Source organism: Panthera tigris, chromosome C2, assembly GCF_018350195.1.
Source record: "Panthera tigris isolate Pti1 chromosome C2, P.tigris_Pti1_mat1.1, whole genome shotgun sequence".
Classification (NCBI taxonomy): domain Eukaryota; kingdom Metazoa; phylum Chordata; class Mammalia; order Carnivora; family Felidae; genus Panthera; species Panthera tigris.
The window spans coordinates 106,423,407-106,440,855 of NC_056668.1; the positions used below are offsets into that span (position 1 = coordinate 106,423,407).

Consider the following 17,449-nt stretch of genomic DNA (forward strand, 5'->3'; position numbering starts at 1 on the left):
AAGGCTGGGTGGTCAATTTTCCAAGTGGCCTTTTGGGGCTAAGTCTGTATTCTTGGCTGCTATAAACCATGCTGTAACCTAGCCAACAAAAGGAACAGCATTTAGTAACACATAAGAGCCCATCTGTTATTATCCCCAGGACTTGGGCTTCTAGCCCCAACCGTACAGAGATGAGTGGCAGAAAATAGCAACTTCAGCCCTCCGTTGATTAATGTACAAACCCAGAGGAACTGCTTTTGTGGTCCGGTCCCTAGAGCAAAGAGTCATTTTCTTGGATTTTCAAGCTTACGGCATTCCTCTTCACATACCTAATCCTGAGGCACCTAACACAGCATCATCATGCTGACAATACTCAGGGGTCACTTTTGGTATTTATTTAAAATAAGCCATTTGCAGAACATTAAGAAGATGGAGTGATGGAATATATAGACTGTTCTACAACAGTCTTTGGAGCAGAACCATAATTTTCAGTATATATATTTTGTCACTATGGTGGGAGTAATTAGTAAATGAAAAGAGTGGCAGTTATTTTATAGGGTTTCGAAGAGTAATAGAAATTGTTAATGCTGGCCAAATCAATTAGAAGAGAAAATTGAGCCCAAGGAAAATTTAAGAGGGAGTACATGCACACACATGTACACATATGTGCATACACACAGTAGCTCTACCTTTTATTATATACATAAAAATTTAAATGTCATTTGCTGCTAATTAAGTTGCTATGTATTATGGTGCTATGTTTTCAGATGGCCCTACCCTCATGGCCCCATGGCCTGGGCTGATGAGATATGTCCACAAAACTTCAGTTCAGTGGCAAGATGCTAAAACTGTCAGCAGACTGCTCTGAGAGCACAAAAAAGGCAGCGGTTAATTCCACTCAGGAAGGAATGGAGAGCCAGGGAAGGTGCCTTGCCTGGGCTATTTACTTTAGAGGATCCTGGTCTGGCCCTCATCTACATGTTCCCCCAGTTTCCACACATTCTGTCACCTAATAAACGTAGTCCAGGTCACTGGGACCTTGGAATTCTTTTCCTGTACATCTCTGTCCTCCTAAGGCTTCAACAGGCCTGGCCCCTGGATCTGTTCTCCCAAGGACAGGCCGTGCCAACAGCATGACCCCACAGGCCTGAGGGGTGTTTTAGATCAACTTGCATTTGTGGGCTGGGGTATTCATATACATGCATACAAGACTCCTTTCAGGACAAAGCCAGGAATAGAAAGAGAAGAGAGGGGCAAGGAATGGGGCCTAGAGGTCATTTCTTTCTGTTCCCTCTATACAGGCCAAAAATTCCAAATTCAAATCAGGCCTCCAAGATTGTTATAAAGGTACATGTGTCAGGTAGAGGGTAGCACCTGAGTATTTGAGTGTGTGGTGTAGGGCCCTTTATTTGCACTCTAGCCCTAGGTCCTGCATGTGTTAGGGTGGGCTATGGGGAAGGCTTCCCAGAAGTAGAGCTCTTTGAGATGGGCTTTGAAAGCATGAGCATCCTCTCCATGTTTAAGCCACTGTGGGTGATTGTGGCATGTCGCTGGGTCAGAGTTCATGGTGGAAGAGGCAGTAGATATGCCAGTCAGTGAAGACCCTGGAATGCCATGGCATTGGGATCCCAGCCGTAGGCCATGACAAACCTTTGAAGTCTTGACATGATTAGATAGGACAGCTTGGAAGCTCTTTCGGTGGTCCATGCCATGAGGCTATGGTCTCAACAAAGGCCGTGTCAGCTTGCCCTCTGCTAGACATCTACGCTGTCTTAGTGGCTGCTCTGCTCTCAGTGATGATAAGGCCTTCTCTGAGATATGAAGCAGCTCCCCAGTGAGGCAGCACGAAAGAGACCAGCCTGAGGAAATGCCTGTATTTAGAAAATAAAATTCCTTCTTATCTAAGAATAATCTGTCTAAAGCCCAAAGCACCGCTTTCCTTTCATGTGTGTGATAAACTTCAAGAAATATCTGTCTTTTCTGTCACCATCATAACAAGCTTTTGGGTTATCAGGAAACCACAAAATAATAAATTTTTGTTTAATCAGTAAAATTACTTTGTTTACACTATTCAAGTCTTCTCTACTCTTTGCTTCTATGGATTCAACTGTGCCTAAGCATATATATTTGTCTCGAACCAGCTTTATTTTTTTTCTTTTTCTTTTCTTTTCTTTTCCTTTTCTTTTCCTTTTCTTCTTTCTTTCTTCCTTTCTTTCTTTTTCTTTTTCTTTTTCTTTTTCTTTTTCTTTTTCTTTTTCTTTATGGTACAGTACATATAGTATACTCTTGTATGGCTTGGGATGTATGGCTGGAGTTTAAATAAAATTGGCATGACTGGAAGCACATGTCACAGAGACCTTCATGTTCCAGAAATAGGACATGAAGGGTAAGGACTAGGAAATAGAATTTTATAGAATGGGGCAGGAAATGTGTAAGCATTTTCCATTACTAAAAGACTCAGGTTAAATATGCTGCCCTGACCTAGAGCAGCTGGCTGACACTTCTACCTTATGTGCCAGGGATCTCTCTTTGTTTCTCCGGAAGGACATACAACCATTCCCAAATGCATAGGCAACATTTGTAGACCTGTTCAATCATGTATGCTGTATACCAGAAACTAGTCCTGGCCCTTCCTCCATAAGTACTGGATATGAATATCCAGTTTAAATTTATATGTAGGATAATTTTAGTCCTCTCAAAATGTCTGCTTTCATGTCCCTGTTAGTTATGTTGTATATGACATGTGACAATATATCCATTAAAACATTATGTACAACTATTCAACACTATGGGGTGGGGTGTGGAGGTTATTCAAATGCTAGCCTGTAAAACCATTTAGATTTTTCTTCGTTCGGTTTGTTCCTCAAATATTTATTGACTCAGTTTCTGGCCAGGCTCTGTGCTAGGCTTTGGCTATACAATGGGGTACAAACTCTTATAGAGTTTTTAATCCAGCCTGCAAAACAAGCATCTAGACTAGCAATATGAAGAAGGCATGAGAAGGGTTTGCTGGGAGCCATGTAGGGTGTGATAGGGGCTTCAGCCAGGGCACGGATTGAGGAGGAAAGAGAAGGGAGTGGAGGAAGGCTTTTAAAGGCAACAGCAGCTAATCCAAAGCCTCACGAATGAGAAGGAGTATCCAGAAAAAAAGGGGCAATAAGAATTACAGGCAGAGTGAATCACGTGAGTACAACCCTAGATGCAAGAGAAATCTTAGCAGGTCAAGAAAACATTTTGGAAAAATCCACATGGTTGAAGTATGATATCTGATGGGATCTGGATGGGGGGATACATCTAGAAAAATGGATAGGCATCAGTTTGGAAAAGGTATGTTAAGCCTCTATCTTGAGATTGATGGCAAATCAGTGAACTATTTTAAGCAGGGGAAGGGTTGCTATTGAGGCCACAAGGTAGAGAAGGAATTGGATGGACAAGACTGATGGCAGAGAGAAGAGTTAGAAAGCTGTTGGAATAACCCAAGTTCAGGATAATTGGATCAGTGGTCTCAGCTTAGATGTGCCTGCTGGGAGAGTACTTCCCTGATGCCAGCTTAACCTAGGGCTCCAGGATAGTCTGTCACAGCACCTTGTATTTTGCTATATGGCATTTATTAAAATTTATAATTATGCATTTCTATTAAAATTACTCGTTTCATGAAATGTCTCATTTACTAGGCAGTGAATTGTTCCACTATGGCAGGAATCTGCTAGACTTATTAGCAGCTTTAGCACCTAGAATACTACCTTGCAAATAGGAAGGACTCAATAAATATTTGTAAATAAGTGAATGGAGAAATGAATGGAAATTAATGGAAGTAGACAGATCTGTGGCATACTTGGGAGGTGGAATCAGTAGGACTTGGTGGTTGTTTGGAGGAGGCTAATGATAAGGGAAAAAGAACAGTCAAGAATGATTCCCAGACTTCTGACTTGAGTAGCCAGGTAGATAATGGTGCCATTCATGGGGAAAAGAGACACTTGAAGCTAGAGCGGGAAGTGAGAGAAGCAGGGTTTTGGCAAAGGGTGGATTATTAAATTTAGCAGGTTGAGCTGAGTATCAGATTCTGTTTTAATACTGGAAGCTACATTTCAAGTCCACCTTACCAAAAAAGTAACCAACCAAAAAAGCAAACCAACAACAAACTAAACAAACCAGCATAGAAGTATAGATGGGCAAATTGTTTTTATTTTTACTGTTCAGTTTCCACGGGTTGTCCTTTCTAATTGTTTTATTTTAGCAGACAAAACAATTCATTAAGTTGTCAGTGTGCAATGTGTCTGTGTATTAACATAGTGACTTTATTCCACAAAAAGTCACATTTTCTTCAATATGAATTATTGCATCTTTATATTAATACAAGCATTCAAAATCAAGAACGCGATATTAGGGTGTCAGGAATATGGTAGAAATTATTTTACTTTAGTAATGTTTTTTATCTTAGTACTTTTTTGTGATCAAAATGGAATATTGAAGAAAATTTAAAGGCTGTTTCCTGCTTTCTTATTTTTATTATTAAATATTTCCAAACCATACTTCTCCAATTTGAAGGCTTTCACTGAAGTCATCAAGTATCTTTTGCATATTTATATTGCCCTTTAAGTTGCACTTTTATGGTGGATTGGAGGAAATTTAATATTCTGGTGAGGATATAACATATCAAAACTTGACTTATGAATAGCAGCATCTAAACATTTTATAATGTAATGTTGTTACTCTTCAATTTCACAGATGAAATGAAATGTTACTTTTCATTTCACAGATGAAATGAAAAAGGGAAACAAACTGAAGCCTCTGAAATTTTATCGTAAATTCTAAATTTCAGACTTGTATTTGCTTGAGTTCCAATGAGGGCAATAATCCCAGAATGTGTTGACTTCAGATTTCATAAAATCAAAAAATATTAAATTAGTCCTGATTTAATTAATTTTCCTCTTTGTTTCTCTTCTCTTCCTCTCTCTTTTCTTTTCATAGGTGGTTCAGAAGTGTATTCCTTTCCTAATCAGGCATTTGAAAGACTCAACCCATAATGATGTCATCCTAAACATCCTCATAGAGATAGCAGGCTATGAACCTGTGGCTTTGAACAGTTTTCTTCCAATGCTGAAAGAGATTGGTGAGAGATTCCCCTACCTCATCGGACAAATGGCGAGAATCTATGGAGCTGTGGGGCATGTGGATGAAGTAAGTTTGACTTTTTTTTCTCTCTAAATTCCATTGGCACTTAATCCACTGGGGGCTCTGTGAGCTGCAAATGGGTCCTGGAACTTCTGAGAGCTCCCATTTTTCTTTCAAAACTTTTGCATGGACAGTGGCCTTTGGATCAAGGACACATTATAGCAGAGCTAGGTGGAAGGTTCAGGAAGTAAGGATCTCATTGCTGGAGTGTCACCTGCGGAAGGGAAAGGATTAAAATGGAGGAAGCACTATGACAGATTAAGACCACTTTGTAATAACAATAACCAGTAAAAGAATTTCAACTCATTTCTGGTTGTAGTTCTGCTTAACTGAGGAAACCATCAGTAAGCATAGGGTTAGGCCTCAAACACTACTGATTAAAAGATCCCATAGCTATACTGTCAATAAGTGCCTGCATTCGTTGGTGTATTTTGAGCCCTCCGGATGATGTTACTTGGAAGAGTGAAATAAATGTTCATGGTTGTTTAAAAGGCCTAGCCTAAATATTTGCATAATAGAATCTTTTGGCAGGAACAACAGGATGCCATCAGTTTGTGGGGATTAGGCGACCGAGAAACGATTTCCAGAAATTCAGGTTCTGAAGGGTGTGCACGCATGCATGTCTGTCTGATGATTTTATATTGGGCTTTAGGACTATTATCTTTTTAAAATAAAAGTAAATATATAATTGATAGAGGGAAGCTTTTATTTTCACCCACTTACATATAATACAGTTATAAAAATCGTACAACTCTTAAAAGGGAATCCATAGTCCATCAAGTTCAACCTCTTGATTCTACACAAGAGAAAATTAAAGGCAAGAAAAGTTGAATGACTTACCCAGACCGAGACTGGGTTAGTTGGTGACCCCGCTGGAATTAGATCTTTGCTATCCTTAGCACTCTTTTCAAAGTTTGTCTTAGAATGGATCTGTGGTTCTGTTTTATTTTATATCTGCTGAGATTTGCAGAGGGCCTAGTGAAGGAGAGGCTTCCTTCTGGTGGAGGGCCTTTGTCCTCTAGCTTCCCAGACGAAGGTGGGAGAGCTGTGCTGCCAATCAGCCTGTAACCATCAACATGATGGGGGGATCTTGTAAAAGGATTACTTTGGTGTGGACATGCTGCTTAGTATAATCCCTCTCTATCCACTGCTGCTGGGAATGTCTCACGCCTGCCACCATCTGCCTTCTGGTAACACTTTCCCGTGCCTGTCACCTTGGCTGCCAGGAAAACCCACTAGAGTGCCCAAGTGCTTTTAGGACAACTTCAGCTGACAGCTGTTTGATGGAATCTGCTGACCTTGCAGATTTTTATATGCACCAAAAACTTCAACCTGTGATGTGTGAGACCCTGGAATCTTAAAAAAGTTAAGTCTTCCTGCACCTTAATGGTAGTTATTTTCATCACAAATACATTTATGATTCATTAATATGTAGTAATGCACATTAGAAGTGATTAAACTTCCCACAGAAAATGTTACCTGTTAAAACAATAACAAAAAACACAAACCACATACAATTATGTCACTGTAGGTTTACCTGAACTAAGGCTAACCTGACAGAGAGTAGCCTGTTAGTGTGACTTTTGCATGAGCCTAGGTGGGTGCAGTGAGAAGATGGAATCCAAACGGCCAGTGGAATCACTTATTTCACAGTTCAGAGCATCAAAATATTTGCCCCTCCCCCATCTCTCATTCTCATATGTCCGTGAAGACATCTATGTTTGGGGGAGAAAACTTTTTTCTCGTGGTTCTGACTCACCTTCTCAACAAATAAAATTCTAGATCAAATACTTTCCAAATGTACCTGGATATCAGGATTACATGGGGAGTTTTTTTAATAATATAAGTTCTTGGGCCTCATAGAAAATCTACTAAATCAGAATCTCTAGGAAAGCAACCTAGGAATCTGGATTTGTGGGATCCTCTGACAGGTAATTCTTATGCAGCTGTTAGTGGATCAGTATTTGAGATTTCATGATGTCAAGTATTTAAAGCATATTCTATCTTAGACTTAAAATCAGGTCTTGTCCATCACTCTTTATGCCTTCCTCCATCAAGCCATGTGAATCAATTAAGACTTTTCCAGACTACTGATACAGCTGATACTGATACAGTTTAGATTAGGTATGGTTGAGAGTAACACCAAAGTTCAAAATAGTAGTGACTTAAATAAATACAGTTGTCTATTTCTCTTATACATAAAGAAGTCTAGAAAGCAGTCAGCCTAGAAATACATGTTTCAGAGACCCAGGTTCCTTCTACTTTATTGCATTGCCTTCCTTGAACACAATAGAAAACACATGACTTCCATGTCATGGTCCAAGGTGGCTACTCGTCTCCACCCATCAAGTCAGTATTTCAGTCAGCAGGAAGGTGAAAAAAAAGAAGGACTCTTCCAGATAGTCAAACACAACCTCCTATTCATATCCCATTGCTACCATAGAACAAAACTACATATGACCATACCTAGCTGCAAGGGAGGCTAGAATATGTAGTCTGGATTCAAGTAGTTACATATCAAGAGAGAATCAAGGGCAGAAATAATGATGGAGGTCACAGAATGTCTCTGGTGCACTTTGTCAAGTCATTTTGTTTCTCTGGGTCTGTTTTCTCTCCTCAAAAATAACATCCTTGCACAGGTATACCTCCTTTCTGCTCTGATATTCTTGATTTCATTATTCCATTTCCTTTAAGATCAGCCTGACCAAATTACCTATATAAATGTCAGTCAGGCTCCTTTACTGAGAAATAATACCCTTCTTATTTGTTTCTAACACTGAAAATATCACCATTAGAAAGTCTTTCTTTTAGTTTTAAAGAATACTAAAGCTCAGATGTCCCAAGAATAAGTGTAGTAGTCTAAGCAGCTATTAACTGATTAATTTGAGTGAGTCTGTTCAACTTTCTAAAACTCTCATAGAGCCATATTCCCAAATACCAAAACCAGCAGGGAAGATATATATGTATTTCTGTCCAGCCTCCTTCTAAAAAGAAACATGAAGTTACTGAAGGATATTGCCAGGTGGGCCTGAGGGCAGAAGTTAGGGTCCTGGACACCTATGGAGGAGGGAATTGCAATAAAGAGGAAGTAGCAGGAACTTTGCCCTGGAAAAAACCCCATCATTTTCTGTGTGGAGAACTTGGTCTCTGGTTAGATAAAGATGCATGAGAATATATAAGATATAGAAATGTTTAGGGTGTTAATGATAAGACAGCCACAGTACCCTATTGACCTCAGGCCCTAGGATCCTCTCTCTCATCCTGTCCTGGTTTTGTCTAAAAATTGACTCCATTTAAAAATTTTTCTCTTTGCACAAAAGTAGAATTTCTGGATGTATTCAGGGGTTTCAGCATCAGGTGATTACACTGATAGGATTTAAAAGATTTTGGAAATGCAGAAGAGCCAATCCAACTTTGAGAATCTTGCTCCAACTTTTGGAATGCACAATCTGTGACTGACTGGAGCCTACTGTTTCATCCCTGCCTTGTTACCTGGCCTCCAGAAAACTGCATTGTTAGATCCTTAAGAAGAAAAGGGGAGTCTCCTGAGGGTATGCAATCATCAGGTGAGGCATAACCTTGGAGTAGAGCTAGCCTGGAATTAGTCACATGAGTTATTAATCAACTTATGCCTCACCTTCTGTATTTGAATGAAGCCACGTGTGAGAACTGCCAGGCCTGGCTACAGGGTATCCAAGCCGGATGTGCCCTGTCTTTCAAATCAGGGCCCATCTGGGTGGGCACACTGTTTTCAGCAGCTTGATAGCAACGTCACGGTTTTTTCATCTGCATTGCACCTCACAGAGGAAAGTTGTATATATAAACCAAAAACTAAAGCCCGATAGATCCTTATACTCACTATCTCCCAAGTTACCTCAGGAATTTTTTTTCCACCCAAATTTAAATGAAACCATGTTTAATAGCTTGATAGTGCTTTTGTCAATATGTGAGGCAATACAGTGTCTCCTGAGCCATTTTCAGGTTTGTGCTTATGCACAAAGCACATCTACTGAACAGAGAATAAAATGGAAGAAACACAGGCCAGAGAAACCTGCTTCTGGGGCAACTGATGCATTGTTGCCCCTGAGTTGCCTCTTCCTTGTCACTGTCAAGAAAAGGACACAGATGGTTTCCATCATGCCAGGATTTAATCCACCTGTGTGGGATGCTCAGTTGAAGCAGATGCACAAATAAGAAATATCACTATATTAGATATGTCCTCACGTTGGCAGAAATGCACAGATCCTTTTGTCTTTCTTCAATGAGAAGTCTGCAGTGGAGACCTTAGGAGACAAAGCAGTTCTCAAGAATCCATCGCCAAAGCACCCAACAGTTTGGTACTACCACATCTCTGGCAAACTCCTGGTCTGACCTAAGTCAAGTGCATGATTGCTGATCGGGAAGAACAGAGTTCCGATACTAGAGACTTGGTAGCTGGGTGGGGCAATTTTCTCCACTCCAAGGTATGCGCATATGCACCTACAAGCGCCACAACAATCCACCCCAGTAGGCTACCAGCGCCATCTAGTGGAGAACAGAGCTGTTTCACTAAGCCCCACCCAACTGGGCCAACCTCGCTCTTCAAGAACACAAGTCTCACTGCCTGATTAGTTGATGAGCTATAAAGCACTTCATAGTCTGACTCCTAGAGGAAAAGGAAGTAATTCCAGTCATATTTCAATCTGTTAGCCAGTCCAACTATTCAATTTTCTTTCTTTCTTTCTTTTTCTCTCTTTTTCATTTCTTTTCTTTTCTTATATAAAGAAAGAGGAAAAGTTCATTTATATTTTCAATTTTTATTAAAAATATTTTTCTTTAATTTTTTTCTACTATATTTTTTTTACTTTTGTGTAAATGTTTTCAAATTCTATTTTACTTCCATCATTTCATTTTAGTCTACTTCAGTGTATTCATTTTTTAAATTTTCAAATGATTTCCTTTTTTTTTCTACACAAGAACACTCAGATCAATGGAACAGAATAGAGAACCCAGAAATGGACCCACAAACGTATGGCCAACTAATCTTTGACAAAGCAGGAAAGAATATTCAGTGGAATAAAGACAGTCTCTTCAGCAAGTGGTGCTGGAAAAACTGGACAGCAACATGCAGAAGAATGAACCTGGACCACTTTCTTACACCATACACAAAAATAAACTCAAAATGGATGAAAGACCTCAATGTAAGACAGGAAGCCATCAAAATCCTCGAGGAGAAAGCAGGCAAAAACCTCTTTGATCTTGCCCAAAGCAACTTCTTACTCAACATATCTCCGGAGGCAAGGGAAACAAAAGCAAAAATGAACTATTGGGACCTCATCAAAATAAAATCTTCTGCACAGCGAAGGAAACAATCAGCAAAACTAAAAGGCAACTGACAGAATGGGAGAAGATATTTGCAAATGACATATCAGATAAAGGGTTGGTATCCAAAGTCTATAAAGAACTTCTCAAACTCAACACCCAAGAAACAAATAATCCAGTGAAGAAATGAGCAAAATACATGAATAGACACTTCTCCAAAGAAGACATCCCGATGGCCAACTGACACATGAAAAAATGCTCCACATCACTCATCATCAGGGAAATACAAATCAAAACCACCATGAGATACCACCTTACACCTGTCAGAACAACTAACATTAACAACTCAGGCAACAACAGATGTTGGCGAGTATGCAGAGAAAGAGGATCTCTTTTGCATTGTTGGTGGGAATCAAGCTGGTGTAGCCACTCTGGAAAACAGTATGGAGGTTCCTCAAAAAACTAAAAATAGAACTACCATATGGCCCAGCAATTGCACTACTAGGCATTTATCCAAGGGATACAGGTATGCTGCTTCAAAGGGACACATGTACCCCCATGTTTATAGCAACACTATCAACAATAGCCAAAGTATGGAAAGAGCCCAAATGTCCATCAATGGATGAATGGATAAAGAAGATGTGGTGTATATATATATACACACACACACACACACACACACACACACACACACACACAAAGGAGTATTACTCGGCAATCAGAAAGAATGAAATCTTGCCATTTGCAACTACATGGATGGAACTGGAAGGTATGATGTTAATTAAGTGAAATTAGTCAGAGAAAGACAAAAATCATATGACTTCACTCATATGAGGACTTTAAGAGACAAAACAGATGAACATAAGGGAAGGGAAACAAAAATAATATAAAAACAGGGAGGGGGACAAAACAGAAGAGACTCTTAAATATGGAGAACAAACAGAGGGTTACTGAAGGTGTTGTGGGAGGGGGGATGGGCTAAATGGGTAAGGGGCATTAAGAAATCTACTCCTGAAATCACTGTTGCAGTGTATGCTAACTAATTTGGATGTAAATCTAAGAAAATAAAGTTAAAAAAAAAAGAAGAAATCCAGATCTAGGATGCAAAGAATGCCCCAACAAAGTCAACCCAGAAAGGTCCACACAAAGACACATAGTAATTAAAATGGCAAAAAAAGTATTGATAAAGAATTTGTAAAGTAGCAAAAGAAAACAGTTACAATCAAGGGAAACCATATAAGGCTATCAGCTGATTTTTCAGCAGAAATTTTGAAGGCTAAAAGGGATTGGCATAATATATTCAAAGTGTTGAAAGGAAAAAAAATCTGCAACAATAATACTCTATCTAGCAAGTCTATCATTCAAAATAGAAGAAGAGATAAACAGTTTTATAGACCAAGGGGAAAAAAAAAAGAAAGAACGAAAAAAAGAAAAAAAAAGAAAGAAAAACAGTAAGAAAAGAAAAAAGCTAAAGGTATTCAAGACCACTAAACCAGCCTAACAAGAAATCTTAAAGGGGACTCTTTGAGTAGAAAGGAAAGAAATAAGTAGGAGGAAGAAAATTAGGAAAGATAAAATCAGTAAAATTAATTATATCTATAGAAATTAGTCAAGTGACTCACAAAATAAAAGGATGTAAATTATGATACCATATATCTAAAATGTAGGGGAAGAGGAGTAAAGATGAGTTCAAACTTATGTGACCATCAAATTTATATAGACTGTTATCTACATAAAATATTATATACAAACCTAATGACATCCACAAATCAAATACCAGTAATAGATATGCAAATAATAAAGAAAAAGAAATCCAACCATATGACTAAAGGCTGACAAACCATGAAAGAAGAGAACAACAGAAGAAAGGAACAGAGAACTACAAAAACAACTGTAAAACCACTAACATGGCAATAGGCACATACCTATCAATAATGACTTTGAATGTAAATTGACTAACTGCCCCAATAAAAAGGCATAGTGTGACAGAATGGATACAAAAAGCAAGACCTATCCATATTCTGCCTACAAGATACTAAGTTCAGACCTAAAGACACTTGCAGATTGAAAGTGAGGAGAAAAAAGAACTATTAATCATGCAAATGGAAGTGAAAAGAAACCCAGAGTAGCAATACATATTATCATACAAAGCAGACTTTAAAACAAACACTGTAACAAGAGACAAAGAAGGCCACCACATAATCATATAGGGAACAATCTGGGTGCCTGGGTGACTCAGTTGGTTGAGTTTCCAACTCTTGATTTCAGCTCAGGTCGTGATCTCAAGATCATGGGATCAAGCCCCATGTCAGGCTCTGCACTGAGTGTGGAGCCTGCTTAAGTTTCTCTGCCTCTTCCTCTGCCCATCTCCCCTGCTGGCGCTCTCTCTCTCTCTCTCTCAAATAAAAAAATAAAATCAAAAATAAAGGGAACAATCCAACAAGAAGATATAACAACGTTAAAATGTATGCACTCAATATGGAAGCACTCAAATACACAAAGTGTTAATAACAAACGTTAAAGATGTCATTAATAGTAATACAATAATAATAGGGGACTTTAGCCCCCAAACATCAACGGACAGAACATCCAAACAGAAAATCAACAACAACAACAACAAAAACAAAACAGTGGTTTTGAAGGACACATTGGACCAGATGGATATAACAGATATATTCAGAACATTCCATCTTAAAACAGAGTACACATTCTTTTCAAGTGCACAGGGAACATTCTCCAGAATAGACCATATATTAGGCCACAAAACAAGTCTCAACAAATTCACAAAGATTGAAGTCATACCATCCATCTTTTCTGACCACAACATTATAAAACACAAGAAAAAAATCAATAAAGGATACAAACATGTGGAGGTTAAATAACATGCTCCTAAACAATGAGTTGGTCAACCAAGAAATCAAAGAGGAAATTAAAAAAAAAAAAACATGGAGGCAAAAAACAAACAAAGACAAACAAACCAACTAAATACATGGAGACAAATAAAAAAATGAAAATATAACAGTCCAAGATCTTTGGGATATAGCAGAAGCTGTTCTAGGAGGGAAGTTTATAGCAATACAAGGCTACTTGAAGAAGCAAGAAAAAAAGATCTCAAATGAATAACCTAAGCTTGCACCTAAGGACAACAAACAAAAGAACAACAAACAAAACCCAAAGCCGTTAGAAGGAAGGAAATAATAAAGATTAGAACAGAAGTAAATGAAACAGAAACTAAAAAAAACCAATAGAACAGATCAATGAAACCAGGAGCTGTTTTTTTTTAAAGATAAAAAAAATTGGGGCACCTGGGTGGCTCAGTTGGTTAAGCGACTGACTTCAGCTCAGGTCATGATCTCACAGTTTGTGAGTTCAAGCCCCGCGTCAGGCTCTGTGCTGACAGCTCAGAGCCTGGAGCCTACTTCAGATTCTATGTCTCCCCCTCTCTCTACCCCTCCCCTGCTCATGCTCTATGTCTCTCTGTCTCTCAATAAATAAACATTAAAAAAATTTTTTTAAATAAAAAAATTGATAAACTTTTAGCTAGATTCATCAAAACAGAAAAGAGAAGTCTCAAATAAATAAAATCAGAAGTGAAAGAGGAGAAATAACTGACACCAAAGAAATAAAGAGGATTGTAAGAGAATGCTATGAAAAATTATATGCCAAAAAATGGGCAACCTAGAAGAAATGGATAAATTCCTAGAAGCATATAGCCTCCCAACACTGAATTGGAAAGAATTAGAAAATGTGAACTGATTATCAGCAATGAAATTGAATCAGTAAGCAAAACACTCCCAAAAAACAAATGTCCATGATCAGATGACTCCAAAGATGAATGCTAGCAAACATTTAAAGAAGAGTTGATACGTATTCTTCTATTCCAAACTATTGCAAAACAAAAAAACAAAAAAAACAAAAACGAACAAACAAAAACAATAGAAGAGTAACAAAAGCTTCCAAATTCATTGTATGAGGCCAGCATTACCCTGATGCCAAAACCAGATAAAGACACTCAAAAAAAGAGAAAAATAGGCCAATATCTCTGATGAATAAAGATGCAAAATTCCTCAACAACATAAGGCAAACTGAATCCAAAGATACATTTAAAAAATTATGTACCAACATCAAGTGGGATTTATTTCTGGGATGCAATAGCAGTTCAATGTTCACAACTCAGTTAAAGTGATACATCATCAAGAGAAAGAATAACAACTATATGACCATTTCAATGGATGTAGAAAAAACATTTGACAAAGGACAACAACCATTTATGATAAAAACTCTCAACAAAGTAGGTTTAATATTTTAATTTTTTTATGTTTATTTATTTTTGAGAGAGGAAGAGAGTGAGACAGAGCATGAGAGGGGGAGGGGTAGAGAGAGAGAGGGAGACACAGAATCTGAAGCAGGCTCCAGGCTCTGAGCTGTCAGCATAGAGCCTGACGTGGGTCTGAAACTCACGAACTGCAAGATCATGACCTGAGCCAAAGTGGGAAGCTTAACCAACTGAACCACCCAGGTGCCCCTCAACAAAATAGTTTAGAGGGAGCATACCTCACTATAATAAAGACCATATATGAAAAACCCATAGCAAATGTCATACTCAATGGTAAAACACGGAGAGCTTTTCCCCTAAGATAAGGAACAAGACAGGGATGTTCCACTGTCACCATCTTTATTCAACAAAGTACTGGAAGTCCTAGCCACAGCAATCGACAAGAAAAAGAAATCAAAGACATCCACTTTGCTAAAAAAAGAAGTAAACCTTTTTCTTTTGCACATTACATGATACTATGCATAAAGAAACTATAATGACTCCAGCAAAAAAACTACTAGAAACTGATAAGTGAATTCAATAAAGTCATAGGATATAAAATCAATGTGCATAAATCTGGTGCATTTCTATATATTAATAATGAAGCAGTAGAAAGAGAAACTTTGGAAACAATCCCATTTACAGTTGCATGAAAAACAATAAAATACCTAGGAATAAACTTAACCAAGGGGGTGAAAGACGTGTTCTCTGAAAAATATGAAACACTGATTAAAGAAAATGAAGACAAGACAAACAAATGGAAAGATGTTCCATACTAATGGATTGGAAGAGCAAATATTGTTAAAAAGACCATGCTACCCAAAGCAATCTACAGATTTAATGCCATCCCTATGAAAATACCAATAGCATTTTTCACAGAACTAGAACAAATAATCCTAAAATTGGTGTGGAACCACAGGAGACCCCGAATAACCAAAGCAATCTTGAAAAAGAAGAACAAAACTGGAGGTATCACAATCCCAGATTTCAAGATATAGTACAAAGATGTTGTAATCAAAACAGTATGGTACTGGCACAAAAATGGATACAAAAGCCAATAGAACAGAATACAGAACCCAGATAGAAACCTACATTTATATGGTTAGTTAATCTTTGGCAAAGGAGGCAAGAACAGTCGATGAGAAAGAGACGGTCCCTTCAACAAATGGTGTTGGGAAAACTGGACAGCTACATGCAAAAGAATGTAGCTGGACCACTTTCTCACATAATACAGAAAAATAAATTTAAAATGTATTAAGGACCTAAATGTGAGAACTGAAATCATAAAAATCCTAGAAGAGAGCACAGGCAGTAATTTCTTTGACATTGGCAGTAGCAATATTTTTCCACAGATGTCTCCTGAGGCAAGGGAAACAAAAGCAAAAATAAGCTATTGGGACAACATCAAAATAAAAAGCTTCTTTTCAGCAAAGGAAAACATGACCAAAACTAAAAGGTGGGGCACCTGGGTAGCTCAGTTAGGTGTCTGACTCTTGATTTTGGCTCAGGTCATGATCTCAACAGTTTGTGGAATCAAGCCCTGCATTGGGCTCTGCACTGACAGTGTGGAGACTGTTTGAAATTCTCTCTCTGCTCCTCCCCTACTCAGGTGCACATTCACTCTCTGTCTGTCTGTCTGTCTCTCTCTCTCTCTCTCTCTCTCTCAAAAATAAATAAATAAATAAATAAACAAACAAACAAACATTAAAAGAAAACTAAAAGGCAACCTATGAAATGGGAGAAGATATTTGCAAATGACGTATTTGATAAAAGGCTAGTATACAAAATATGTAAACAACTTATACAAGTCAACACCAAAAACATAAACAACCCAATTTTAAAATGCCAGAAAACATGGACAGACATTTCTTCAAAGAAAACATCCTGATGACCAACAGGCACATGAACTCATTATCAGGGAAATGCAAATCAAAACCACAGTGAGATATTACCTCACACATGTCAGAATGACTAAAATCAATAACCAAAGAAACAACATGTGTTGGCAACGATATGGAGGAAAAAAATCCTTAAGTACTATGGGTGGAAATGGAAACTGGTGCTGCCACTGTGGAAAACAGTTTGGAGTTTCCTGAAAAAGTTAAAAATAGACCTACCATATGATCCGGTAATTCTACTACTTGGTATTTACCCAAAGAATATGAAAACACAGATTCAAAAAGATATGTGCAGCCCTGTGTTTATTGCAGCGCTGCAGCGCTATTTACAATAGCCAAATTATGGAAGGGTCCATCCCTAGATGAGTGGATAGAGAAGAAGTGGTATATATATATATATGTATATATATATATATATATATACATATATATATATATATATACATATATATATACATATATATATATATATATATATATTGCTGTGACTATTACTCAGCCATAAAAACAAAGGAAATCTTGCTATCTAGAGAGTGTCATACCAAGTGAAATTAGTCAGAGAAAGAAAAATACCATATGATTTCACTTATATGGCAGATTTAAGAAACAAACCAATGAACAAAGGAAAAAGGAGACAAACCAAGAAAGAGACTCTTAACTAGAGAGAGCAAACTGATGTTTACCAGAGGGGAGGCAGGTGGGGGGTGGGTGAAATAAGTGAAGTGAAGCTATCTTGATGAGCACTAATATATGGAATTGTTGAATCACTATATTGTACACC

The 17,449-nt window shown here is 38.0% G+C and overlaps 1 protein-coding gene across 5 annotated transcripts in view; it reads left to right on the forward strand.

The window, feature by feature from the left end:
* Positions 1-17,449, forward strand: part of VEPH1 (ventricular zone expressed PH domain containing 1) — a 243,464-nt gene that overhangs the window by 63,238 nt on the left and 162,777 nt on the right. For all 5 annotated transcript variants that reach the window (XM_042999268.1, XM_042999266.1, XM_007086266.3 and 2 more), the window contains exon 5: positions 4,951-5,160. In XM_042999268.1, coding sequence (XP_042855202.1) covers positions 4,951-5,160 — 210 coding nt within the window. The remainder of the gene's footprint in view (positions 1-4,950; positions 5,161-17,449) is intronic.